A 27,950-nucleotide genomic window follows, 5' to 3' on the forward strand; every position below is an offset into this window, starting at 1 on the left:
TCATATATATTATATTTCATGAACAACAATATTTATTTTAATAAAAGTAGATTAGTTGTTTTTGTGCGGATATCGGTTGTAAGAAAATATATTCATATATTTTCATGTACCCCCTCGCTGCAAACTGAATGTTAGTTACCCGAATCTTGTATTTCCATTGGTCGAAAATCCCCGCGAAACGGGGCTGCGGTGTGTCGAGTTCGCGCGAATTGCTGTAGCGGTGCTGGATTGTTTGCGGGCAGACGCTGTAAGGTATTTATTATTTCATTATCATTTTGAATGTCCATCGTTTGTGCTGCAGACGATAGTAGGCACATGTGCGTATAAAGGAGAAAATCGGTTTACCTTTTACTGACAGATGTTCTTCAAGGAAGACTATACTGTCTTCAGTATGATGTTCTATGTGCATGCTTATGAGTTGAAAGGGAATTAAAAGGTGACCTACAGTTTGTAGCTGCAGTTTTTACATTTAATGTACGTGATTGTTTCCAACTATTTACCGTATATGATATACGAGTCCGAATTTTGCAGTTTCGTAAAACTTTTTTGGATTTCATCAGTGACGCACTAAGGCATTGTCGCCGTATTTGGTTGATTTTTGGTCTGAGCGGGATCTAGCGCTTAAAGTGTGCCGCATGTAGCAGTTCGCTGCGGAATTCGCTATGGTCGACACCATTTGTCTAAACGCGTTTATTAGGCAACATTCTACTTTTTTTCTTTGTGTATTAGAATCTTTTTGTGTTGGCTTTACATGCGTAAATTCTTTTAACAGACACTGGGATTTTCCCTGTTCGGTTAGCTACTGCAAATGTGTGATACCGACTTGAAAGAACATCAGTCATTCGGAATTGCTTTTTTTGTTCCATTTAAGTTCCGCGTGATGGCGCTCGCTGTGAAGGACTCAAAAACTTGACCACGATTGAGGTTTCTTCTTCAGCATCGCGAGATTCAGCGTTATATTCCACAGCGTGCTTTCATGTTCTGTAAGCTCTGTTGTAAATAAAGCATAGCGTTTTGCACTGTGAGAGAGAGAGACACAGCAGCAGAAAACCTAATTTTGGATTTTTTTTTCAGTTTACTGAAAGACATCGTTAATGCTTTCCGTTCAAATGGAAATTATAACAAGGCAGCACTTTTCTTATTTCATGTTGGAGAACTCCAGGATTGAAGTCTGTTTTCAAATACTTAGCTCAACCGTACTGCGTACTTAATTTTTTACTTAAGGGGAAAAACGTTTCTCCAAAAAATTATACTTGATATCTCATGCCATAATTGACAAGTTACTTGATACGTCATCTTTTTCAATTTCCGCTGCTGATTTGGGAAGTAATGGTGGGTGCTCCGTTATTAGATAGATCGATAACGTTATTAATCCCAAGGGGAAATTCACAATTATGCAACTTGAATAGGCGAGTCTCGGCGTGTAAAAATCCATGTAAAGTAGTAAAAAGTGTCCAGGGAGCGATTCCACATAAAAGGAAGTGGTAGAAGTGATCGGTGAAAGAGAATAATAGAGAAAAAGGTAAATAGTCATACATGGAGCTGCTGGAATGGCTGCCACTCGCGGCGGCGCCGGCAGTAGTAAGGTTTCATCCAATCATTTCTTAAAAAAAAAAAAGTTGAATATATTAGGCTTTTTGTTTGTTTTCCTAAACTTAAGACCTTAATATAACTTTTATTCAAAAAAGCTTTTTATTTATGTATTGTATGTTGAACACCAAACTAGCATGCTTTCAATTTGCAGGAAGAGTACAACTGTTTACTCGCTGTAACAAGTACAATCAATTTCTTTTTTCTGTGATGACTAATAAAACACCTTTAATAAAAAAAAATGTGAACAACAACATTTTCATACAACAGAAAATAAATTATTGTAAATCTGTATCCGAAAAGAGAGTATAATTTCAGTCATCCATCTTACAAAGAGCTCAATGCAAAATTAATATTGGCTTGCTTTTCTGTAACCGTATGGTTTGGGTTTTGGTGTCGAGTGTCTATAGTGTACTTATTACTACTTCTTTCTTATTTTAGCAAATCTTTCATACATCCTCCTTGGGGAAACGTTTAAAAATCCCTGGAAAGGCTATGGAGTCTGAGCATGGCTTAAATCCGTGCTTAATATGAACATCACTAAATTATTTTTTTTTTGCTTATAAAAGTGTAAGCTCTTCATTTAACAAGTTAAACTTTCTAAACGATTTAATCCCTGGATACTTTTTACCATTTGGAGAGCTACAGGCGAATGCCATCAAGTAAAGGTGAAACAAATTCCTGGGTTCTGTTAACCAAGTTAAGTAAAAAGAACAAACACAAATCCTATTAGCTGCTGCATTTGCAGCTGTTGAAATTCTTAATCCATCTCTCTGTTACAATCAGATTTCGTAGACGAGGGATTTTTGTGCGTGTTTACTGTGTAGTGGCTTCCTCTTAACTCCTAGCTACTCAACTCAGTTTAGGGAGGACCTCTGTGGGTGTGGAATTATATTCCAACCAACAGCTGCCTTGATTATCACACCTGTTGTATTTATTGCTACTGCATTAGCTATTTACAGTGCATCCAGAAAGTATTCACAGCGCATCACTTTTTCCACATTTTGTTATGTTACAGTCTTATTCCAAAATTGATTAAATTAATTTTTTTCCCTCAGAATTCTACACACAACACCCCATAATGACAACATGAATAAAGTTTACTTGAGGTTTTTGCAAATTTATTAAAAATAAAAAAACTGAGAAATCACATGTACATAAGTATTCACAGCCTTTGCTCAATACTTTGTCGATGCACCTTTGGCAGCAATTACAGCCTCAAGTCTTTTTGAATATGATGCCACAAGCTTGGCACACCTATCCTTGGCCAGTTTGGCCCATTCCTCTTTGCAGCACCTCTCAGCTCCATCAGGTTGGATGGGAAGCGTTGGTGCACAGCCATTTCTTCAAAGATGTTCAATCGGATTCAAGTCTGGGCTGTGGCTGGGCCACTCAAGGACATTCACAGAGTTGTCCTAAAGCCACTCCTTTGATATCTTTGCTGTGTGCTTAGGGTTGTTGTCCTGCTGAAAGATGAACCGTCGCCCCAGTATGAGGTCAAGAGCGATCTGGAGCAGGTTTTCATCCAGGATATGTCTGCAGTCATCTTTCCCTTTATCCCAACTAGTCTCCCGGTTCCATCTGCTGAAAAACATCCCCACAGCATGATGCTGCCACCACCATGCTTCACTGTAGGGATGGTATTGGTCTGGTGATGAGCGGTGCCTGGTTTCCTCCAAACGTGACGCCTGGCATTCACACCAAAGAGTTCAATCTTTGTCTCATCAGACCAGAGAATTTTGTTTCTCAAGGTCTGAGAGTCCTTCAGGTGCCTTTTGGCAAACTCCAGGTGGGCTGCCATGTGCCTTTTACTAAGGAGTGGCTTCCGTCTGGCCACTCTACCATAATGGCCTGATTGGTGGATTGCTGCAGAGATGGTTGTCCTTCTGGAAGGTTCTCCTTTCTCCACATTGGACCTCTGGAGCTCTGACAGAGTGACCATCAATTCTTGGTCACCTCCCTGACTAAGGCCCCCCCCCAAAATTGTTCAGTTTGGATGGATGGCCAGTCAGCTCTAGGAAGAGTCCTGCTGGTTACGAACTTCTTCCACTTACAAATGATGGAGGCCACTGTGCTCATTGGGACTTTCAAAGCAGCAGAAATTTTTCTGTAACCTTCCCCAGATTTGTGCCTCGAGACAATCCTGTCTCGGAGGTCTACAGACAATTCCTTTGACTTCATGCTTGGTTTGTGCTCTGACATGAACTGTCAACTGTGGGACCTTCTATAGACGGGTGTGTGCCTTTCCAAATCGGGTCCAATCAACTGAATTTACCACAGGTGGACTCCAATTAAGCTGCAGAAACATCTCAAGGATGATCAGGGGGAACAGGATGCACCTGAGCTAAATTTGGAGCTTCATGGCAAAGGCTGTGAATACTTATGTACATGTGCTTTCTCAATTTTTTTATTTTTAATAAATTTGCAAAAATCTCAAGTAAACTTTTTTCATGTTGTCGTTATGGGGTGTTGTGTGTAGAATTCTGAGGAAAAAAATGAATCTAATTCACTTTGGAATAAGGCTGTAACATAACAAAATGTGGAAAAAGTGATGCGCTGTGAATACTTTCCGGATGCACTGTATGTTATTCAAGATATGACACAATAATATTTACCTTTTATATAAGTAAAAGATTTTGTCAAGATATAGAAATTTTGCTTTTTTATTATAATGCCTTTGTTGTTTAAGCAGTTACCAGCTTCTGTTTAGAATTTATTTAAAGTATTTGGGTACAATTTACATTTCAAGCTGTGTGAAACAAGTAACATAAGCAGAAAACAATGTCAAACTATTTATTGAAATTTGTAGGAAAAAGATAAAAATTTCATATTGAATTGTCTGACAGTAAAAATGATATGGGAAAGAATAAAAGAGAAGCTCGTATAATGAGTTCAGACATTTTGATATATTTTTTTTTCTTTGATTGAAACAGTCACTCCTTATGTGAGTGTGAATTGTGAGCAAGCACAACATTTATTTATATAACTCGAAGTGCTTTACGTAATGAAGAAAGAGAAAAAAAACAAAATAAATAAGAAAATAGAATGAGGGAACAGTAACAGAGTGAAAGTATTGTCCGATGGCCAAGGAGGATACAAAAAAAAAAAAGTAAAGATGCTCATTTTTAATTAGACAAATAGATAAAGGTAAATCGGATTGACAGGATCACGCTTGATCTGGGCTTGTGAAATTTGATTACCTGGATGCCACCATATCCTTAATGTGCCAGTTTTTCAAGTTTTCAATTGCTTTCTCATTTTTTTGTTTCCTTTCTGAATCCGTTTGTTTTGCCACCACAAGTTTAAGAGAATTTTTTTTTAAATTGCCTCCTAATCAACATAAACACTTGCGTTCCGTTTTTGTTCCATTGACACTATGAAAATATTTTGCCAAGCTGTAAAATAAATACAAAGCATAAGTAAAATCAATATAGCAGGTAAAGAACTGATGTAAAGCATACAAATGGACAATGTTAGTGGCAATGACTAGCTGTCACGTATCCCTGCTGTTCTTTTTTTTTTTGCAATGTCATTAATTTAAACTTAGCCAGGTGAGCGGACACTGGCAAATATATCATACAATTTGCAGAAAAGTTCTCATGAATCAGTCTTTTTAATAATTTGTGGCAACGCCTAACGGGAGCAGCTGAAAGAAGTTACATGTATTTTGATCCTTAATGGTTCTAATTTTTCCCGTGGCATACAATCCACTCTGGATTAACTGAAAGACCAGACTATCAGGTCTCTTCCCTCACAGCTTAGTAAATAATCGCCTTGACATCCTAAATGCCAAGTTAGCCTTGCATCCTCTTGATAAAGATCATTATGAATATTTTATTAGAATTTTGGGTTGTACTTGGTTCCACCAAGTTTTGTAAAACTTGACTTTTTTGTATGGAATGTTATTTGTTATTAAAATCAATAAAATCCCCCAAAAAAAGAATTGTGTTTTATAATTAATCCAAGAATTCTATTTTATGTCATATGTATTAGGGATAATTTGTGTATATAATTTATTAAAATATGTATATTAAGATGATTTCATTTATTTTAGCATTATTTGCATGTTTGCTTAAAATTGAGCATACATTTTGTTTAATTAAAAAAAGATGAACAGAATAATACCTGTGGTTTACAGAATTATTTGTAAAAATTCCACTGTAATATAGAAAATAAGGCTGCTATGTGGCTGGTTTTGCAGAAACTTGGTGTTAAAACAAAGAAAAATATGCATCAGTATCGGAATGTAAAAGTTCTTGTAACACGAAATCGGTGAATAGTTTTTTTGTTTTCTTTTTATAATGAAATTGATTGGAGTAATCTCTCTGACATCAAAGCCTCGACCACAAAATCATACCAGTTCCTGAGGTTTCTCCTCTAGCATAGAAAGCTCAGAGTGAAAACGTTAGATCTCATCAGTTGCTAATGTGTTAGTCCAAGGCTTTTTTTTTTTGACTGTAGCTATTTTTTTGGCTTTTTGATGGCATTGTATATCTGAGAATAATTTTTCTTCCCCCCTTCAACAGAATATATTAAACGATGTCTTCACCAGCATCCACCCCAAGTCGTAGAGGCAAGAGAGGAAGAGCCAGCAATCCAACTTCTCGTAAGTAGAAAAGCAAAGCTTTGTTGTTAAAGAAGCAGTATTGATGCTGACGAATGAGACCTGTTTGGATTACTAAATCAAGTTTCACACTGTCTAGCAAGCATTTGGCACCGGAACTGTTGATTATATTTCAGATGCAGGAATTAGTGTCTTAGCAAAATGTGTTCAGCATTTAGCGACAGAATTACTGTTGCATAGCCGCTTCATAATGGATTGAAACTTGATCAGCTTTGTTCAACACTAATTTTAAAGACATCAGTCCTTGTGTTTGGGTACTGTTCAAAAAATATAACGAAGACTGGTGCTTGATGACAGAAATTTAAAGTGTAGAAACTGAGAATAGCTATCATCTGACCGAGTCCCGTTCAATCAGCAGCATGTAAAATAGTGCAGTTAGAGAGATGACTGCTGATAATGCAGTACTAAGATGACCAAAATAACATATAAAAGCATGAGTGAAGACATACTTCTTTAAAACAGTACATTTTTCTCATAACTGATCCTTCTCCTCCTTACTGATTTGTACTGTGGCCAGGTTAAAATCTCCCTTTTTATTATTGATTTTTCTTTTAATATACTAGGGGGCTTTGCTCGTCAACCCCCTGGCCTGGACTACACACCAGCCACTTTGCATCTGTGCCGCTCACTAGTGATGGGGACTTCGGCTCTTTTGGATCGGCACCCTTTAAAGAGCCGGCTCTTACGGCTCCCGAATGGCTCTTCGTTTAGTATCACTTGGATGCTTATATTTTAGCCTCATTAAGCAATTATGAATGGTTTGTGTATAAGAAATTTCTTATTCATTGTTTTCAGACAAAAAATACACAGTTACTATTGTTTAACATTTTAATAAAAGCTTTAAATTAACAACTTAACACAAAACTACAGCAAACAAATTAAATAAAGGCCAAACTCGGCAACAACACAACACTATGGCTCTTTGAATAAAAGTTTTTAGGCCAGGTTTGCATTCAGAAATGCCAGATACCTCAGCTTAGATGGGCTGATGTAATTTCTCCTCTCCGTGATTATTTGTCCTGTTTTTGAGAAGACTCTTTCTGAAGGGACTGATGTAGCGACAATGCAAAGTCTTCCTACCAGCACTGCAGCAGAAGTACTTGTCTCTTTTCCAGGATCAGTGGATGGCAGGAGAGAGGGCACGCTCTCCTCCAGTTGCACGGATGGGTAGGAGGTTCTTATATGTGTGTGCAGGTTTGTTGTTGACCCTGCTCTAACGGATATTTTCATAATACAAATTCTGCACTTAGCTTTGCAGTCTCCAATATCACTGAAATGCAGCCAGATGTTGCTTCTTTTTCGGCTTTCACTCATTTCTACACTCTTCTTTTTTTTTTTTTCTTCACTATGCGCTTGCATTTAAATCAGGCTCCTCGTCTGTCACAGTGATAGGTGTCGCTCTGTGTACCTGGCCTGTACCAACACTCGCTGCCTTCAGAGCGTCTGCCCCCCTTCCTTCTTTCACATAATGGTACGATCCTAGTCCGATGTGTCGTTCGTGAACAAGCCGGCATTATGAGCCAATGTTCTGTGTGCCCATATAAATAAAGTCCCGCCCCTGCCGAATGGATTTTCAGAAGAGCTGAGCAGGAACAGCTGAAGCTTTGGCTCTGCTCGATGGGCATCGGCTCTTCTCGTTCTCTTCAAAGCATCGGCTCTTAGTAACGGCTCATTCGCGAAGGACACATCATTACCGCTCACGTATGTGGATTTCATTTTCACCAAATAACAAATCTTTTAATAATCATGGATGCGCCTCTTCATTGGGAAGAAACACTACTTTTTCCGATGGCAATACGAATTGGACGGTCTAGAAGTCTCTGACTTAAAGTTTAAATCCGAACGATATATTTGATCTCTTTTCACTGTTCCGTTATTTTACCGGTTAATTTCCGTTTGTTTGTGCTAATGCGATCTTTACTATCATTTTTTTTAAGACTTTCAAATTTTAGTACTTTTATTATCTCTAACCTGCTCTGCATGTGTTTCGCGCCAACATTTTTGAATTCTTTGACGTTCTACTTTGTGCCAAGAGACTTAACCACGCCCGGGGACTTGAAAGTGTCTCTCTGAAAAAGTCACGTCTTGTCCCAGGAATTTTTTTTTTTATATAATAGAGAGATGTCATACTTCATCCATATAGTTTTCCCTTTTAATAAGTGTTAAGACTATGTAAGGAGAATAAGAGTATTTAAAATGTACAGACATCGCCTTAATTTGAGAGACTGAAGTGTGTGAAAATGTCAATTAAACCATTTTAATCACAAGTAGGTCTTTATCTTTTGTCCTTCTGTTAAGAGTAACAATGATAGAGCTATATCCAAAATTGAAAGTTTACTCCAGGTTAATACATCCCTTTATGTGGAAAGAATTTGTTGGGGCTCCCATCTTAAATGCATTTTTCCTTGATACACACTGCTGTTCAGGTATGTGAATTCACTGTGTAACCCAGAATTGTGCTGAATCAGCTGTAGTGTTGCTTTTTAGAATTTGAAGACCTCAGTTAGGTCCCATTTATCCATCTCTGTCCAACATTAGAAAGATTGATGTCTCTTGGCTTGCTAGAGTAGGGCACATCTTTCAGACCAGGGGCCTCATGCATAAATAGTGCATACGCGCAGAAATGTTGTGTAAGAACGTTTCCACATTCAAATCGCGATGTATAAAACCTACACTTGGTGTAAAGCCACGCACTTTTCCACGGTACATCATAACCTGTCGTACGCAACTTCTCCGCTCGGTTTTGCGGACTAGCGGCACCCAGCGTCAAAGCAGTGCTACTGTTCCTGTGTGGTTACCCTTTATTTCTTAGAACCACATTTCTGACGCGGCTTTATAAATACACTGAAACTAACCACAATTGTTTATTAGTGTAATGCATCTGATTGTAGATTACCTGTAACAATATAATGGCCCAGGGAATAGCCATAGTATTCCAAATACCATAACTGCTTTAGCGTTGTTACTTTCACTGCACCTTCTTCTTTTTCTTCTTTCAGCTCCTCCCTTTAAGGGTTGCCACAGCAGATCATCTTTTTTCCATATTACTCTCACTGCATCACTCGGAGTATTTATATCACTGTATCTGAGTGAAGAATCGCAGCAGCAGCAGCTGATCGGAAAGAGAGCTATCGGTATACAGCATCAAGCACATGCTGCCAACGCCTCAGCAAAACGTTTCAAAACCTTTCCTGTACGGAGCTCGCGGTTCAGAAACACTTTCATCCCAAGAACTATAAACGCACTCAATCAATTGATCCTTGTAGAACTGTTTGTACTTATAAGTACAATTACCGCACTGTAAACTTGCACTACAGTTATAATATTGTAATATAATATAATGTTATATTATAATATAAGCTGCGCCACTTTATAAAGCACGTATTTATATATGATGACGATATCATTTTTAAGATGAAATGCAGCAAAATATGTTGATTATATTATACAAATAAAACTAACTTCATTTAAATAATCTGTATTGTTAATAATTAAACATGTGAGGACACGGTGCCGCAGCGCTAGCAAGTTCACGTATTGTTCCTGCCTTGCGCGCTGTATATTTGCTGGGACTGTCGCGACACTGGAAGGATAGATGGATAGAATAATTAAACATGTACTATGAAGATATTTCAGTGTTCCTTAAAAGTTTTGAAGAATCGTCGTCGTAAGCTTACAAATGGCTTAACGTCTATTACAGAGCTGATTGTGTGGCGATTGGGTATTTGGGGGAAAGAAAAGTAAGGACAGGAATTGGAGGTTAGTACGTTTGAATGACGGAGTACTTCTACAACAAATTGTTTCATCGAAGGTTGAGCATGGTGCAACAGCATCTTGTGTGAGACATGAACAATCACTGTTCCATCGGGTTTCCATGTTTAATAACATGCTTTCATTCCAATCATCATGAAAATGATATTGCGTATACATCTCAGTATTCGAATTATTCAGAGAGCTGTAATATCACAAATGTAATGGATTCTGTGTCCTGTCGGAGAAAGAGAAAAAACGGAAGCACGTAGTGATTCGCACACAGAGAGCACATTGAAGATCAAATACAAAACAAAGCATTTAACTTGCTACTTTAGTTACGATGGGATTTGAGAAACTAGTAAATTAAATGAATTTAAGATAATGTTTATGATGTTTTACTTTAATGACATAATAAACTGTTTCGAGTTTCTTCGACACGCTATGTCACTCAATCAACTTCTTTTGTTGTTTTATTCCACTGTTTAAATCAACAAATAGTACGTTTTTTCTTTGCCTCCACTTGGTATTCGCTGAAATTCGTATTTTCCCCCGTGCTTTTCCCATTGTCTTTTCACAGAATGCTGAGCTTAAGGGCTATTTATATTGATTTGCATATTCAAAGAGGCATAATTCTGGGAGGAGTTTGGGCAGGACAGCACGCACTTGCACGAGCGTTACTTTTCATACTGACTGGGATATATGGAGTGGAATAATGAGGAAGCTGGAGTACACTCAGATTCCTGCATCTGGATTTTTTACATCATGTCAGTATGAATTCTGCGCATGCCGTTATGCATGAGACCCCCAGAGCGTAATTGGTTACGCTTTTCTGTATAGCTCCTGGCGCTGTTTTATACCAAAGTGGCCAAACTGCACACCGTTTTAAAGACCAAGACTGATTATAGCATCTCTTGATTAATATTCAACAGAAGTAACAAAACAGCCTAACATTTTATTCTACATTAATTTTTCAGTCTTTTCCAGAGTGTGCTTCCTTTATGTCCACATTGCTGATAATTCAGTATCCGTCCTTCCTTTTACAGGCTGCCTAAATTAACCTGTATTTTTCAGGTGTTTGGCTCATTTTAAATGTAGTCTGTGAAGTTTTTTTGGCATCCACCTTAGTATTTGTTCAGAATATGCACCAGCCCCTCATACACCTGCTTTGAGCTAAGTGACTTGTTCCTAGGTGCAGGATACCAAACAAATTTTTCCCATAAGAAATAAAGGGAAAATGATTAATCCGTTCCCATGAAAAAAATCGTGTTGTTATTGGCATATTATACACTGATGGGGTTGTATAAAACAATTTAAACACTGCTTAATACATAAATACAAAAGCAATTAGAAAATAAATGAAAATTCAGCCTCACTTTTTAATAACGTCTTTGTTTTTGACAGTCGTAGATACCGTTGTTCTCAGCCTACGGTATGCAGCAGCCATATCCCGGATATGCATGCCACTTTCATACTTTTCAATAATCAATTCAAATTTGTGAAAAAACACAAAATCACGTGAAAATGAACAGTTATAGTGCAGGTTGTTCACTTAATGCTAGCAACTGGTGTACTGACGCTCATGGGCAGTTGTGGCTTTGTCTCGAGAGAGGTAAACAAGGGTAGGGTGCGGTGTTCCAGCACACACTCGTATACCAAGCAAAATTTATTGCATCCAAACAGGACGTATACCAAGTTGGACTTATTCCAAAGCGGACGTATACCAAGGTACCGCTGTATATACTGACTGAAAGGTGCCAACCTGATTTGGACTCCTCCATGTTTGTCTACTTACTATAGTTTTATGAAAGACCAGTGATTACCAGATGGCTATGAACCCACCTAAGGGTGATTAGGAAAAAAAAAAAAGTTGGGAGGGTGTTGGCATTGATCCTGCTGCTGAATGTATACTTTTGGACTTTATAATTTGATCTAAGTAGGAGCTGTAGTACCTTTAATAATTTTTCAGATGGCTTTTTCCAAGTCATTGCACACTAGGATACATTATATTTGTTTACCTATTTTATACAAATGGCTCTGGTTTTAAAGGCATTGCCCTAACCCCTTACAACAAAGTGTTTTGAGATCTGAAGTTGCTTTCAATACTTTTCATAATGCAAAAGTTTAGCTACCTTCATCACTGAAGTTCCTGAACCCCATAATGATCAGTTTCTAGCCACAATGTGAATTGCATTATACATCTTGACTACTTTATATATGCTTTGACCATTTATCCAGCAATTTCTGTTTTGCTCTTTTTGGGTGCCCTTCCAAAGCATGATCACATTCAGTATTAAATAACTGAGATGAGACTGACGTGGAAGTCAGTTGGTAAATGTAACCAACCTACACATCAGCTTTAGAGGAAGATCCATTCCAAAAAACAATGCACTCTAAAGTTGTCTTGCAAATTTCTGAGTGGAGGAACTTTTTTCATTTTCTCTTACTCCCAGGACTGTTAGGTGCTGTTGCGGAGTCTTAAATGTTTACTTGTGTAATTCTCTGTTTCAGCTCGCAGTGAAGATGTCCGATCTCCTCCATCTCAGAGGCGCCGCAATGATGACACTTCCACCGGGGAGCTTCAGCCCATGCCAACTTCCCCCGCTGCAGATGCACGCAGTCCTAATGTGCAGGACACATCTTTGTTCTCCAGCCCTGCCAGGTCCCGCTATTCTGGTATGCGTTACTACATCTTCGTCTGCAGATGTTATTGGTAGAATGCAAAGAGATGTATTTAGTGCAAGTTACAAACCCATGTAGAGATGTAGATGCTGCAGAATTAGCTTATGTACAAATTGGGACTTCCACCTTGGACATAATTTATTTACTTTTGACAAATGCTTTTAGCAGCCTTGAATATTGACAAACTCCATACATTTCAAGCCAGATACAATTTTCTATCTCTAATATGATCATCTTTTCCTTGATCAAAGACAATATTCCAAAGTACTAAGGTTTATTGATTGATTGTGGAAGTCTTTTCCTCCCCATCCAATAAACTGAATACCTGAATCATTTTTGAATAGGCAAATGATGTAGTTGTTTCATGCCTGAAAAATGTGGAGACTTCATTACTCACTGTAAACAGTTTAGTTTTTAAATAGTTATTTAATAATGTGAGGGAAAAGTCCACACAGAAATGGAACATTTATTTTAAACATAATATAGCATAAAATGCATTGTGAGGTTAGTTTTGTGAATCCAATGCAGATTCATCATGTTCCTATTAAATTGTTAGTTATTTGTATATTATCCTCCATGTTTTTTTGTACTCTTGTTTCCTTCCAAGTTGTCTGTATGAGGTTAATTAGTTAAAAAATGTTCAAATTATCAGTGAATCCAGGTGATTTCCTACCCAAGGCTGATTTCATCGTGGCTCTTGGCTTAGCCCATATAGGCCCTGGTCCCCATGTGGATATTTTCAATGAAACGCACCTTTTCCAGTTCTTAATCATGTTCCAAGTTAATCACTGCATTTATAATTGTGTTAATTTTCCATTTGAGTTAAAGTTAGTCACTTTAAAAGCATCTGTCTCTGTATTCTGAGTCATCTGATTTATTTTGCTTTTGACTTGTGTAATTTTTTTTTCATTCATTGCCAACAGCTCCACTTAGTGAACTTGATTTGAGTTCCCCACTTACCTATGGAACACCTAGCTCCAGAGTAGAGGGGACACCACGCAGTGGAGTACGTGGAACTCCAGCTAGACAGCGCCCTGATCTGGGTTCAGTGAGGAAGGCTCGTCAGGTTGATTTGCACTCTGATCAGGTGAGATTTTACACACAGTGAACCCTGTCCTTCATTAAAGGATGATTTCTGTTGGTTGACTATGGATTTCATTCTGTTATGTCATCGTAGCCCACAGGAGAGGATGCAGTGTCCAGTGAGCAGCCAGTGGGGCAGAAACTTGTGATATGGGGCACTGATGTCAATGTTGCAACATGTAAGGAGAAGTTTCAGGTAAGCAGTCCAGCCAGGAGCCTCCAGTCATCTGTGGAAGTTGTTTGTTAAGCTTTAGCTAGTGGATGTCAGCTACCACATCATTAACTAGCCATCATAACATGTTAAATCGTTTGCTATTAAAAATGCAGTTTTAAGATATCAAAACCCATAGAAGGTCATTGTTTGTGTGTACATTCCTTTATTTTTGTTTCCCCTAATTATTTTAGTGTTTGCTTTGTTCAGAGATTTCTACAACGATTTGTTGACCCTTCTGCTCGGGAGGAGGAAAATGCGGGCTTAGATCTTAATGAGCCCTTGTATATGCAGCGTCTTGAAGAGGTATGTTTCTTGAGTGTTTTGTGAATGATTTATTTATGAAATGAGGTGGCTTTCCTTGTCATCATGTTTCTTTTGTGTTTTCTAGATTAATGTGGTTGGTGAACCTGTTCTGAATGTCAATTGTTGCCATCTTGAGTCATTTGACACAGACCTCTACAGGCAACTGATGTGTTATCCTCAGGTGAATGCTTGATTTACATTTTTATATATATATATATATATATATATATATATATATATATATATATATATATATATATATATATATATATATATATATATATATATATATATATATATATATATATATATATATATATATATATATATAGCAAGCATAATTTTTCTGAAAATAAGCGTGAATCCATGCTGAATGTCTACAAATGTTCAATTTGGGAATCAAGTGGGTAGTGCTGCTGCTTTATTGAGATTTCATAGACATTCCTTCTACTTTCTTTTCTTTTCAGGAAGTTATTCCAACATTTGACATGGCTGTGAATGAAATCTTCTTTGAACGTTATCCAGATTCCGTTTTGGAGCATCAAATTCAGGTCCGCCCATACAATGCTCTAAAAACCAAAAATATGAGAAGCCTCAACCCTGAAGGTAATTTATGTATCCAAATGTGAGTTTGTCCTACTATTTGTGAAGCACTTTTATAACTAGAAGATGTGAATAATCTTCAGACAAACTTTACCTTGCTTTATATAAAGCTGGGATGATCGTTTAGCTGCCGATAGACTAGATGTAGCCTTTGTGGAAGTTTTCTCTGGTTTCAAGCCATCATTGAACAATTTTTTTGTAGTCCGTGACATATTCACCATCTAGAAGGTGTTTCTCAAAAGCAGGGTTTGAGCAAAAGGAACAGGTGATCAGGCACCCTAATTCCCATCTCCATAAATGCCCACTTTGGATTCTGGTCTATCCAAATACAAAACATTGTGCTATGTCTTTAGTTTCTGTCAATTCATTAATGGCTAGAGGAATATGATCAGCTTGACATAGAATGTACAACGTTGGGTGATAGATGGTGTTGGTCAAGACATGAATATGATGTGTTGCTGAATTAAATACTATTTCATAGATTTATTTGTGCTATCCACTGATTAGCAAATTCTGATAAAGTATTGATAATGTAATCATCGAATATGTTGCATCAGGGACAGCTTTATTTTGCATCGTGAGTAACCACACAAGCTGGAGGAACATATTTGTTTCTCTTTCTTATTCAGTTAATGTTTATCCTGCTGTTATCATAGATTGTCAAGGCCTCAGTTTTACTGAGCCTGGCCTCAGACTTTGTTGGAAAGGTTCATTAAAGTGCCATGCTCTTCACATTACAAGCCTTTTTTGTTTCATTTTGTATTAATAGAGCTATATATACTGTAAATTGATAACCTGTCCTTGGTGAGTTATTTATAATTGACATTAACTTCAAAAGGCTGGAAAGTTTATTTTAACTTAAATACTTCATGTAAGAAAGGCACTAGTTCATAGATGTGGTTTTTGTTCCTAGTTAGGTAATTACATGGTTTATGACCCACAGATATTGACCAGTTGATCACAATTAGCGGCATGGTTATCAGGACCTCGCAGCTCATTCCTGAGATGCAGGAGGCGTTCTTCAAATGCCAGGTGTGCTCTTTCACCACCCGGGTGGAAATCGATCGAGGTCGCATTGCTGAGCCTGCCGTTTGCAAGAACTGTAATACCACACACAGCATGGCTCTTGTCCACAATCGTTCAGTGTTCTCTGATAAGCAGATGGTGAGTTGATGTTTGGATTTTTTTTTTATTTTTTCTTTTCTTAAGAGGATTAGATGTGCAGATCTGAAGAGATTCGGTTATTCGTTCAGTTATGTATATAGAAGCATTTGCTGTTTATGCATAAAATGTATGTGTCCGGTCCCTTTGAAACTTGAGCATTCATTTGAGTTATTTCTATCATGTAATGACCGTTATGGATTCTCCACAGACGTTGCAGTGCACAGAATTATCTTAGGTGCACCGCATGTTCCCCTAACTTTTTTTTTTTTTTTCTCTTTTTAGGCCAGTGTGGTGTTACATTAGTCAGTATTATAAATAGACTAGTGTATGAAAAGCTAGAAATCTCTCAGCATTTTCATGTGTTCTCTGATCATTGCATTGTACTGCCTGTGTTTTGAGCCATTCTGTTCGATTCACTCAGTTAGAATTGGGGAAAGAGCCGATACCGATCGCCAACATCCTGTTACTGGAATCCCCCTTTAAAAATGTTTAAACTAAGCTCCACATAACCAGACATGGAGAAGCCTTTGGTCCTTTAGTAAAGTTAACTTTGGTATTTTTCTAATTTAAGCTGTAGACTACAGGTGTTATCTGTTAGATTTTTGTGTTAAAAATGAAATCCCTTAGGCTTCTTATGCAGTGACCGTGAAATACTAAAGTAAAATCCCATAAAATACAATATTTTAACTAGTAAAATAAGTAAAGAAAATATTTCTCGATAATTTATGGTATTAAAAAATGTTTCCCATAAATACAAATTGTCATATTGTTTAACTTTCTCTGTAGTGTACTTAATTGAAACGAAGCTTTATTTAAAAAAGTACTTCTCAACATTTGTCAAACAAAAAAATATATACTCGCACATTTATTCAACTAATTGATATTAGCCATTAAACATGGCTTAAATATAAAGTGCGTTTCTGCAGTGTACCAGTTCAACATTTCTAAATCTTGAGGTGCAATTATAAATATGGATTACCATTTTAATAGTGCAGTATTTCTTTCGTACCTAAACGTATGCTTATGATACACACAAATAGTAAACACAGTAAAATCTATACAGAAGCCTCACGTCTATCAGTTTCTAAGATAAGTTTATAAAGAAGATACAAGACTAGCATGCCTAACAAGTTTACAAGTAATGTACCTTAAGAGTAAAATTTGTCTAACAAACCCATTGTTTACTAAGTAGCAATTTCAAGTTCCTTTTTCTAATTGAAAATGTGAGCTGTTGTACTTAACAGAAGCTCGCTCACCACCGAAATTCAGACAAGCAGTGTTCGCTTTAAAGGACAAAATAAATTCTGAATTCATTATAATAGCTTTTCTTGCAGTTGCTGTAATTGTATGGCATAACTACTGATTCCTTTTCTCAGTTTACTACTCCCCCTTTCTTTAATATTCTAATCTTCTCTCTCGTTCTCTGTGGTAATTGAGATTGATTGGAGCATCGTTACTAAGAAGCGTTCGACTTAATGCAGTGTTTGGGTAGACTGAAAGATGGAGAATTTCCTCAATGTGCAGGTGCCAGAAAGGCAAAAACAAGTCAATATTTAGAATACCCTTGTTAAAAGTGACGTTTTTTTCTTGTCTGGTTTTTATAATGTGGTGTAGCACGCATCACTCCTTAGTAAAAAGATTTGTTCTGCACTAACGAACTCTAATATTTTAGAGTTTATATATTTTTGTATTAAATGATTATCACAGAAATTTGTGTTTTCACTCAGGTTAAGCTACAGGAATCGCCTGAAGACATGCCGGCTGGACAGACCCCTCACACCACAGTCATATATGCTCACAATGACTTGGTTGACAAAGTCCAACCTGGCGATAGAGTTAATGTTACAGGTAGGTAGATATAAGCAAGTAAAAAGTGAAAAATGTTTTGGTACTTTTATATTTAAATATATAATTGTTCTGATTTCCTGTATCCATAGGCATTTATCGAGCTGTTCCCATGAGAATTAACCCTAGGCAGAGCAACGTAAAATCAGTTTACCGAACACACATTGATGTAATCCACTTCCGCAAGACTGATGAGAAGCGTCTGCATGTGGCAGACCAGGAGTTGGAACAGAAGTTGTTCACAGAGGAGCGTGTACAGATGTTAAAAGAGTTGGCCAATAAACCAGATGTCTATGAACGCCTTTCCTCTGCCCTGGCACCTAGCATTTATGAGCACGAGGATATTAAGAAGGTAAATATGCTACAGAGAGCATACACTTTTAATTAAAAAAATAAGTAACATGTCTGATGTAATTTTAAGAGGGAGCTGTGATGGAATATGAAAAATAGTGTAGCTTTTTATTTACCAGTCTCTTGAAAGGATCATTAACACTGACTTAAAAAAAAAAAAAAAAATAGCTATGTAAAATACATAAAGTTAGACAATGAATCGTGGCATATTTTACTGTAGAATACTAAAAATAAAAATAATGATGCACTCCCAGCCATTCTGTATGCCAACATTCCTTTACAGCACAGAATGGACAGGGTAGAGCACGAAGTGCGACACTGAGTGTTGTGATGGCCGTGTACTTCTGGCTACACAGTCCTACATGTACGCCCATTCTTGCTTTATCTTTTTTTCATCTTGCTTTCACCAGTACCACCTTCTCATGTTCTGCTCCTCCAATTATTATTCTTTATAAAACTGACGACTTACCAGAATATGTAGTCATTTATGTTACATTAGCAGTGACATGATTGTTATGCAAGTTTAAGATTTTTCCAGTTAACTTAGTTTAATAAAAATCACCCTTTTATGGATATTGATTGTTTTGCTACTCTGTTCTGTATGAATTTAAGAGTTTTTTTTGGGGGGCCTAGCCAGTAGTTTAGATTGTGCGCACTCTTTTTAACTAGAAACATCCATGTTCATTCCTAATAAAAAGTATTGGACTGCTTGTTCTTACAGGGTATTTTGCTTCAGCTATTTGGAGGCACTCGAAAGGACTTTAGTCACACTGGTCGAGGGAATTTCCGTTCAGAGATCAACATTCTCTTGTGTGGAGATCCTGGTACCAGCAAATCTCAGCTTCTGCAGTATGTTTACAATCTTGTACCCAGGGGCCAATACACATCTGGAAAAGGATCAAGTGCTGTGGGTCTCACAGCCTATGTCATGAAGGACCCCGAGACTCGGCAACTGGTGCTACAGACTGGAGCTCTTGTGTTGAGTGACAATGGCATTTGCTGCATTGATGAGTTTGACAAGATGAGTGATAACACCAGATCAGTGCTGCATGAAGTGATGGAGCAGCAGACCCTTTCTATTGCCAAGGTAATACAGGAGAGGAGAGCTTTGAGAGTTCTTATACTACAATAGAAAAAAACATTGATACTTTGCCAGTGCATTAAAAGGGTGTTTATTTTTTATAATATGTAATTACAATATTTTCTTTGCTCAAGATGAAAAGTTTTAATGTCAAAGCTGGAATTTAAAGATTAGTAAATTTAAACATTGAAGATTAGTGATTTGTACAGGTATGTATTCACTTTGGCAGAACTGCTATAGTTACAAGGCATTTGTATACAACACTTCATTTACAGGCTTGGTGTACTGGTGTGGGTTGTTTGTGTATACATATGGCCCATTTCATTAAAGTTGGATACCACTGGAAGAGGAGGCTTAAATCACAAGATTACATTCCCTCTTAATTTGTGGAAGCAAGTTTTTTTAAGAACATGTGGCTAGAGATGAGATATAATATAACCAACAACTGCCATTTTGAAGCAATCGGGAACAGTGCAACAGTTGTAAAGTTCATCACCCTGTGTTGAATGTCAGGAAACTGGCCAAGAAACTACAGTTGCAAGTGCTGGCATAAAGTAATATAGTAAAACATCTGGAAGCAGCTTGCTCAGTTTGCAGTGTGTTGCATATTACAGGAATCCATAAACTTCTGTCTATGAATATTCAGATGTCATCTTTTACAGATTGGGTTTCATTCTTATGAAGGTACATGTTGATAAATCATCCAGCACGTTAGGTTTGCTTTGATTGCTACTTTCACTGTTGCCTTGTTTAATACATTTGATGTATTCTGGTAATCTTCTAGCTTTGTTATTTTCGGTTTGTACTTCAGTCAGTACTGTACTAGTACAGGCTGTGGCTTCCTACAATACTACATTTAATCCTCTTCTTTTGGCTGCTCCCGTTAGAGGTTGCCGCAGCAGATCATCTAAAAAATTGTTGTCCACATATTGATTTGGCAAAATTTTACACCGAATGCCCTTCTTGACGTAACCCTCCCCATTTATCCGGGCTTGGGACCGGCACAAAGAGAAACACTGGTTTGTGCATCCCCTGTGGCTGGGTTCCACAATACTACATTTAATAACAGTTCAAAATTGATACAAATAAGTGATGTTAGTTACTCGGACAAAATGACTCGCTAGCTGTGGTGTTTTTTTTTTTTTTTTTTTTTTTTGAGTATTCGAGCATACTAATTTATTTAACTTGCCATCATTTTTCCTTTCTCCCTGTAGGCTGGAATTATCTGCCAGTTGAATGCCCGCACCTCAATCCTTGCTGCAGCTAACCCTGTGGAGTCTCAGTGGAATCCAAAAAAGACAACTATTGAGAACATTCAGCTGCCACATACACTCTTATCTCGGTAAGCAACATTCACCATTGAGAAATCTGTCTACATCTGCCATTATTTGTATTTGTTAGCTATGTTTCCAGGTCCCAGACACAAATGATAAACTTTTTGTCAGCAGTCAATTGCTATGTGTTTTAACTGTGTTTCTTGTATAATACATCCACATATGAATGAGCGTTTTAAAGCATTTTCTTCTAAAATACTAGGGGGCTCCACTCGCCCACCCCTGGGTTTGGTTAACTAAATATACAGTTTAAAGAGATTATTTTCGTGGGAATTGTTACATACTCTTTTGATTCTATGCTGCATCACTTCTCCGTGATCATTGACTAAATTGTAGTTTCTTCGAAATTAAACTTGTCGTAGCCTTAATTGTTGCGGGACCACCGATAGTCATAGCGTAGGGTCCATTATTGTTTAAATCTACGTTTTGAGCATTGTATGATGTGAACCTGGAAAGATTATTGTAGGCTCGGATATTTTGCCTGTAGTGTGTGTGGATTTCACTTTTACCAAACAAAAGATCGTTTAATTCTCGCAGATACGCCTCTTCATTGTGTATAAACACTACTTTTCCCTGATGGCAGCACGAATTAGACGATCTGCAAGTCTCCGACTTAAACTTTAAAGCCTTACAATACCTACATACTTTTGACGTCACCTATGTCCATATATTCGATCTCTTTTTGCTGTCCGTTATTTCACCAAGTAATAATTTCCATTTGTACTAATGTAATCTTTACTATCTTTTTTTTGACACTTTCGAATTTTCCTATTTTCGTATTCTTTAACTTGCTCTGCATGTGTATCGTGCCAACGTTACTAAACATCTTTATGAATTCTTTTATTTCTGACCCCAATTGGACCTACGAGCTTTTCAATTCCACTTGGTCCGGGCTGATGATTACTTATTTTATAAATTTGCACATAGATAATTATTGTTCTTTTGTGCATTCTTTTCTCTCCCACGCTTTTGTGTCTCTATTCGATGAGATGCTCTTTCTTCTTTGCTTAGTCTTTGACGTGCCATTTAGAACGTATACAATTTTTAGGAGTTGGGAGCACATGACGTGTGTCTGCCAAAAGCTTTCCAACAACTGTGAGGTTAGATGTCCGTGAACTTGTTTTAAATTGTAAGTAGGGCGTGACGTGCAAAAGTCACCGTCTCACGGGTCTTGCTTCCTAAGGTTGTAATGTCTTGTCTCGCCGGACGTCAAAGTGTCTTTCCGAGATGATCACGTTTCGACCCAAGATTTTTTTTATTATAATAGAGAGAGAGAGAAATATGCACATCTTTTGAGTCTTTAGCAAAAAATATCAAGTGGTCTTAGTAATGATAAAACTCACTAACAGAGGTTGGCACAGTTAAACTTTCATTGGGTAAATAGTGATCATATTAGCAATTAAATGTAATCTGGGAAATGTGTCATTTTGTTTTGCTCATTTACCTGAATGCAGTGTACAGTCGGTTTCTTTGTCTATATATACATGCACATATGTCATTCACGTGTATGTAAACGTGTACATATAATATGCAAAGCAAAGAATTAAGTGGATATGTATATTTAAAAGGTGTTTTTAAATGGAGAGCTTCTTAATTGTAAATTTTTTTGCACAACTGCAGTACTACAAGGCCGCTTATTCAAAGGTGCAGAGTCAGTGGTTTGACATTTTAAACACCAAGAAATATATATTTTTTAATATAATTTATTTTCCATTTGTAGTTCTGACAGCTGTGTATTATAAGTATCTGGTCAGTATTCACCCCCTGAGCTGCTTCTATTTGGGTCAGATGCTTTGTGCCATACTGTGTAGTAATACAGCAGTTATTGAATCCTCTAAGAACAAAGTTCCAGTAACAAAGTTTCCATAAACCTGCTATGCCACGTGCTGAAGGTCATGTTCCAGTTTGCTGGCGTGCTGTCCTTGTTCCTCTTCCTCATACAAGACTGATCATTGGCTGTTATGTGTACTAAAAAAGACAAAGTTGTTATATGTGAGCTCTTAGTTATTTTACATGTCCTGTAGTTATATGTATTACTTTATTTAAAAAACTCTTTGCTCAGTATGTTACAAAAATGTAAAGCTGTATTTTTATAAACTAAAATGTAGATAATAAAGTAGGTAGACGCTAGAGAAAAGGAATGCAAAGTAGAATTATTGGAGTTGACACCTGGTCATGAAAGGAGTTGGTGCAGAGCTTGGATGAAGGGCCGCAGATAGAGAGCACTTACCTGGAAACGCTTCGGACAGCCTGTGTGTGTGGCCACTGGCCAGTCTGCAAGGATTCTGGCTTGGATCATCTCTCAGAGTTGAGGAAAGTAAAGCCGGGTGATGTTGCCTCTGAGCTCAAGTAAGGTGCAAGCAGCAGCCGACAGCATGAAATGTCTAAGCAGTGATTCAGGGACTCGAACTATGTGAAGAGAGCCATGCAAAATTGGGACATTAACGGCATTGTAAGGCAGTAAAGGAAGGAGCCAAACAACCAACACTCAGCTGCCACCAAGGTCATTAGAATTTGCATCCATATGCATTCTGTGTTAAATCTCTCAGTGATGATGACATTTTTAGTAACAAACTAAAATTTTGGAAGACATCTACTTCATTAACTTGGGTGGTATTGTACTTAATGTATTCTTTTGTCTTGTAATTCAAACCACATGGATTGACAGTTGTGCTGGTGAAGCCCATCTTTTTATTTGTGGGCGCCAGTTGTGTGATTTCTAAATCCTGTTACCTAATATTTTCAATTAGGTTTGATTTGATCTTTCTGATGCTGGATCCCCAAGATGAGACTTACGATAGACGTCTAGCTCACCACTTGGTCTCACTGTATTACCAAAGCGAGGAGCAGATGGAAGAGGAATTTTTGGACATGGCAATGCTGAAGGATTACATTGCTTATGCTCGAACCTATATCCATCCTCGGCTAAGTGAAGAAGCCAGCCAGGCTCTCATTGAGGTACGCGTGTATCTTTTAGAAAACTTATAAGTGCCTTATCTTCTGATGTCTACTGCATTTGTTCGTTTATTAATGATTTATTATATACATGGACATGCTGAGGCTTGTTAAAGTACCCACTGCCATACTCGGAGGCAGTCAAATGTCTGGTCCCTTTTTTATTTTTAACTTGTTTCCTTTTCAGTTTATATACCAAGCCAGCAGATTAAACTTTTTTCTATAAAACAAAACACATTTAAAGAAATGAAGTTAGTCATCCAAGTTATTGTATATTTTGTAATGAGCTTTGTAGCATATCACTTAAACAGTATAAATCCTTTCTAGCAGAATAAGTTAAGATCTAGGTCATTTTTATTTTGCTAATAAAGTTGGGCTGGTCCTAAGTGACCTTAACTCTGCATTATTGGAGCAAAATGTGTATTGTAATATCTGAAAATCCAGAATCATTCGGGCATGTGGCAAAGGATTCCCTTTTGTATCCTGAAATACCCCCCGTAGGCTCAAGTCTTATAAGAAGAGAAGCTTACTGTAGATTACTAGAAGCCCAAAAATCCGTGTTAATTTATTTGGAATACTGTGCAAGCCAAGAGGTTGAAATGAGCAAGTCACGATTTATTTCCCACTTTCCAGGTAATGTTGGGTTTTGTGATCAAGTATTAATACTACAATTAACTAAGTGATCTTCTCATCACTGTTCTGCTGAGTCTGCTTTGCTTATATTGTTATGGTACGTCAAAATGGAAGGTTTCAATCGAGCCCTGCCCCAGCCAGTATTTTTTGATATTCAAGTCATTGCAGAATTGAAACTTTGTAAAGGTAATCATCATCTGCTGATGGAGCACGAGATGTAAAAGTATCAGCCAGTTAAAAAAAAAATAATAATAAAAATAAAAAATTAATCTTCACTCCGTTGATGTTTCTGTGTGTTAAAATTATACAAAATAGAGAAACTGAAAGAGACCAGGGGCCTAGTCAGTGAAAACCTGAGCAAAGTAATTTTAGTTTGCTTCGGCATATTCACTCATTGCGTAAAAAGGCCGACCTGCCTAATGCTTTGTTGCTGTATTTGTATTACAGGCTTATGTAGACATGAGAAAGATAGGCAGTGGAAGGGGCATGGTGTCTGCCTACCCACGGCAGCTGGAGTCTCTAATTCGCTTGGCAGAGTCGCATGCCAAGGTGCGCTTCTCTGACAAAGTGGAAAGTATAGACGTGGAGGAGGCGAAACGGCTGCACCGAGAAGCCCTAAAGCAGTCTGCCACTGATCCAAGAACCGGTTTTGTTGACATTTCTATCCTCACCACAGGTACAGAAATTGTTTTAAATTACTTTTGTATTTTTATATTGGGTTGTTGCACTTGATGTCACCCTCTTGGTTTTTATAAAGGGCTGTCAGACTCTTCTCTTTCAGAGCAAAATACTCGTAGGAGTGTGTGTTCTGCTTCATTGTGTCAGCATTATACTCATGTTTATCATCTTGGACAGAAAAGGTCACACAATATTTTCTTCATTTTGGTATTTTCTTGCCTTCCTCCTACTCTGTCCCAAGCTACCTCTGTAAAACAGATGTTAGTACTAAGAAGTAAGTTTTGTGTTTTCCTAAAAATGCTGAGAGCATTGATTTGTAAAATCACAGTCCCCAGGATAGCAAACATAAAAGTTAGGACCATGTACACTTCCTTCTCTGTTCAGTTAGCTTCTCTCTGAGCCCTCCAGTTTCCTGGGAGTGTTTAATTGTAGACATTCATTTCGGAGGATCGGTTCTGTGTAACTGACAGGCTCCGTTGCGTTTCTATTGCTTCTGTGGTAAGGCCTGGCTTCCTGACGTGTTTTTTGTGGAAACTCTGTTCAGAAAACGAAGAATAGATGATGTAGCTTACAATGAAAAGTATGAACTGAATAAAACAATGCAAAGCATTGTCATGATCCAAGTGTAAATTCCTCAAATCAGGAGTAATTTGTTTTTGTGTAATCAATTTCAAATTGTACTGTTTGTTCATTACAGTGCAATTTCTAGATGCGACGCATTGATATGCAGATATAAAATCATGCCGCATATTCTGAAGTCGTTTTTTTTTTTCTTCTTATGTAGGAATGAGTGCCACAGCACGCAAACGTAAAGAAGAACTGGCACAAGTTTTAAAGAAACTCATCCAGTCGAAAGGCAAGACCCCTGCATTCAAATACCAGCAGTTGTTTGATGATCTCCGTGGACAGTCGGATGTGGTGAGTATATCTGCGAGCAACAAGTGTCATATTTAAAAACCTTTAAGTGAGAGCAGGAGAACAAGTTTGATAAGAACAGGCTATTCTCCCCAACAAGATTGGTCATCCTACTTAAATGCTTAGATTGTCCAAAAAAAACATGAAGTTGAGATTTGAAGGTTCCTGGTGTTCTACTTCCTGCCACTCTACTTTGTCATTTATTCCATGTGTCGATGATTCCTTGCATGAAGAGAAACTTTCTAACATTTGTGCAGAATCTTTCCTTAAGAAATTTTCAACCACACTCACATGTTCTATAATTTATTGTTGTTTTAAAGTAACAACTGGAATCTACTGTACTAATTTCTTTCATTATTTTTAAAATGTCCCTTCTTAATATCTGCTTGCTTTATAATTAAAAAGGTTCATCTCCTGCAGTGTCTGTTCATAATTCCTATCTCTTAGTCCCAGAATCAGCCTAGTTGCTCTTCTCTGGACTTTCTCTAGTGCTGCTATGTCTTTTTTTTTTTTTTGGTCATATGGAGATCAAAACTGAAAACTGTACTTCAGGTGAGACCTCACTAGTGTGTTGTGTAACTTAAACATAACCTCCCCAGAGTTGTCCTCCACACATTGTTTAATGTAACCTAACATCCTGCTAGTGGCAAGTCCACTGTGACTCTGAGGTCCTTCTCAGAAGGTGTACTTTCAAGTTTCAGATCTCCCATTGTGTACCCAAATCTAACGCTCCTTCTTTCCCACATGTAATACTTTTATAAGTTTCATCTGCTGCATATCCCAAACTTCTGTTCTATCCAAGTGCCTCTCTAACACTTCAAGCTGACTCCACATAATCTGCTCTTCCATCAAAGGCATGGCATTACTTGGTATTGAGTAATGAATAAGATGCTCTAATTAAGTGCCAATCTTGAGTTTTACATATACTGGTTTCTATAAGGAGCACTTGTACTTTACATTGTATAGATTAAACTATGACTTCGCTAAAAGAGTTGATTGAAAGGTCATCGTCGTCGTCTTTCAGCTGCTCTCATCAGGGGTTGCCACAGCAGATTATCCTTTTCCATAACTTCCTATCCTCTGCATCTTGCTCTGTCATAAACACCAGCTGCATGTCCTCTCTCACCACATCCATTTTCCCTGGCAGCTCTATCCTTAGCATCCTTCTCCCAGTATACCCAGCATCTCTCCTCTGCACATGTCCAAACCAATGCAATCTTGCCTCACTGACATTGCCTCCCAAATGTCCAACTTGAGCTGACCCTCTAATGTTCTCATTTGTAATCCTATCCATCCTTGTCTCACCCAATGCAAATCTTATTTTTAACTCTGCCACCTCCAGCTCTGTCTCCTGCTTTCTTGTCAGTGCCACCATCTCCAGCCCATATAACATAGCCGGTCTCACTACCGCCTTGTAGACCTTCCCTTTCACTCTTGCTGATATCCGTCTGTCACAAATCACTCCTGACACTCTTCTCCACCCATTCCACCCTGCTTGCACTCTCTTCTTCACCTCTCTTCCACAATCCCTGTTACTCTGTACTGTTGATCCCAAGTATTTAAACTCCTCCACCTTCGTCAACAAAAGAGTTGACTGAAAAGTAAATATGCATAATTAAAAATGACACAGTGAAGAGGACGACGGTCCAGTGAAGACTGGTGAGGGCATGAGGTTCAAGGTTTATATTCCTGTTCAAAAGCAGGAGTACAGACCCAGTGCTTCATCTGATTATAAAATGATGTCATTGATTGGCTTTTCATTATCACTCGTCCTTGCATATTTGACTGACTTTATTTTTTTTATTTTTTTTTTAGGCAATTACAAAGGATATGTTTGATGAAGCACTTAGAGCTCTGGGTGATGAGGACTTCTTGACTGTGACTGGAAAAACAGTTCGGCTCCTTTAATCTGGACCCCCCTGACCACTCCCTTCCCATTTTGTCCTAAATCAATAAATAAATCCTCACTTTTTTCAGGCTTATCTCACCTGGTTACATTTGGCAAGTGCCACTAACACGATCACTCATAAAATTGTTGAATATTTTGTAAATAAAGGGTTCTTTATATATACTTGTGTAGTTTGGATATAAATTGCATACTGTTTTATAATAAGAGTCAAATAATAAACAAGCAGTCGTGTTGTT

At 37.6% G+C, this 27,950-nt stretch overlaps 1 protein-coding gene across 3 annotated transcripts; it reads left to right on the top strand.

Moving 5' to 3' along the window:
* The first annotated feature begins 155 nt into the window (after positions 1-155).
* On the top strand, positions 156-27,950 carry mcm4 (minichromosome maintenance complex component 4). Of its 3 annotated transcripts, none has more exons than XM_039754498.1 (17): positions 156-252; positions 6,117-6,196; positions 12,476-12,640; positions 13,570-13,733; positions 13,824-13,925; positions 14,151-14,246; positions 14,332-14,427; positions 14,714-14,852; positions 15,793-16,013; positions 17,741-17,861; positions 17,951-18,210; positions 18,931-19,296; positions 20,505-20,632; positions 23,375-23,582; positions 24,660-24,888; positions 25,675-25,808; positions 27,621-27,950. In XM_039754498.1, the coding sequence occupies exons 2-17, from the start codon at positions 6,130-6,132 to the stop codon at positions 27,711-27,713; spliced, it is 2,589 nt and encodes an 862-aa protein (XP_039610432.1). In that variant the 5' UTR covers positions 156-252; positions 6,117-6,129; the 3' UTR covers positions 27,714-27,950. The 3 variants fall into 3 exon arrangements, with proteins under 3 accessions (XP_039610432.1, XP_039610434.1, XP_039610435.1); XM_039754500.1 differs by having other exon boundaries at positions 165-247; XM_039754501.1 differs by lacking the exon at positions 156-252 and adding an exon at positions 417-436.

Source organism: Polypterus senegalus, chromosome 5 (assembly GCF_016835505.1).
Source record: "Polypterus senegalus isolate Bchr_013 chromosome 5, ASM1683550v1, whole genome shotgun sequence".
NCBI lineage: Eukaryota > Metazoa > Chordata > Cladistia > Polypteriformes > Polypteridae > Polypterus > Polypterus senegalus.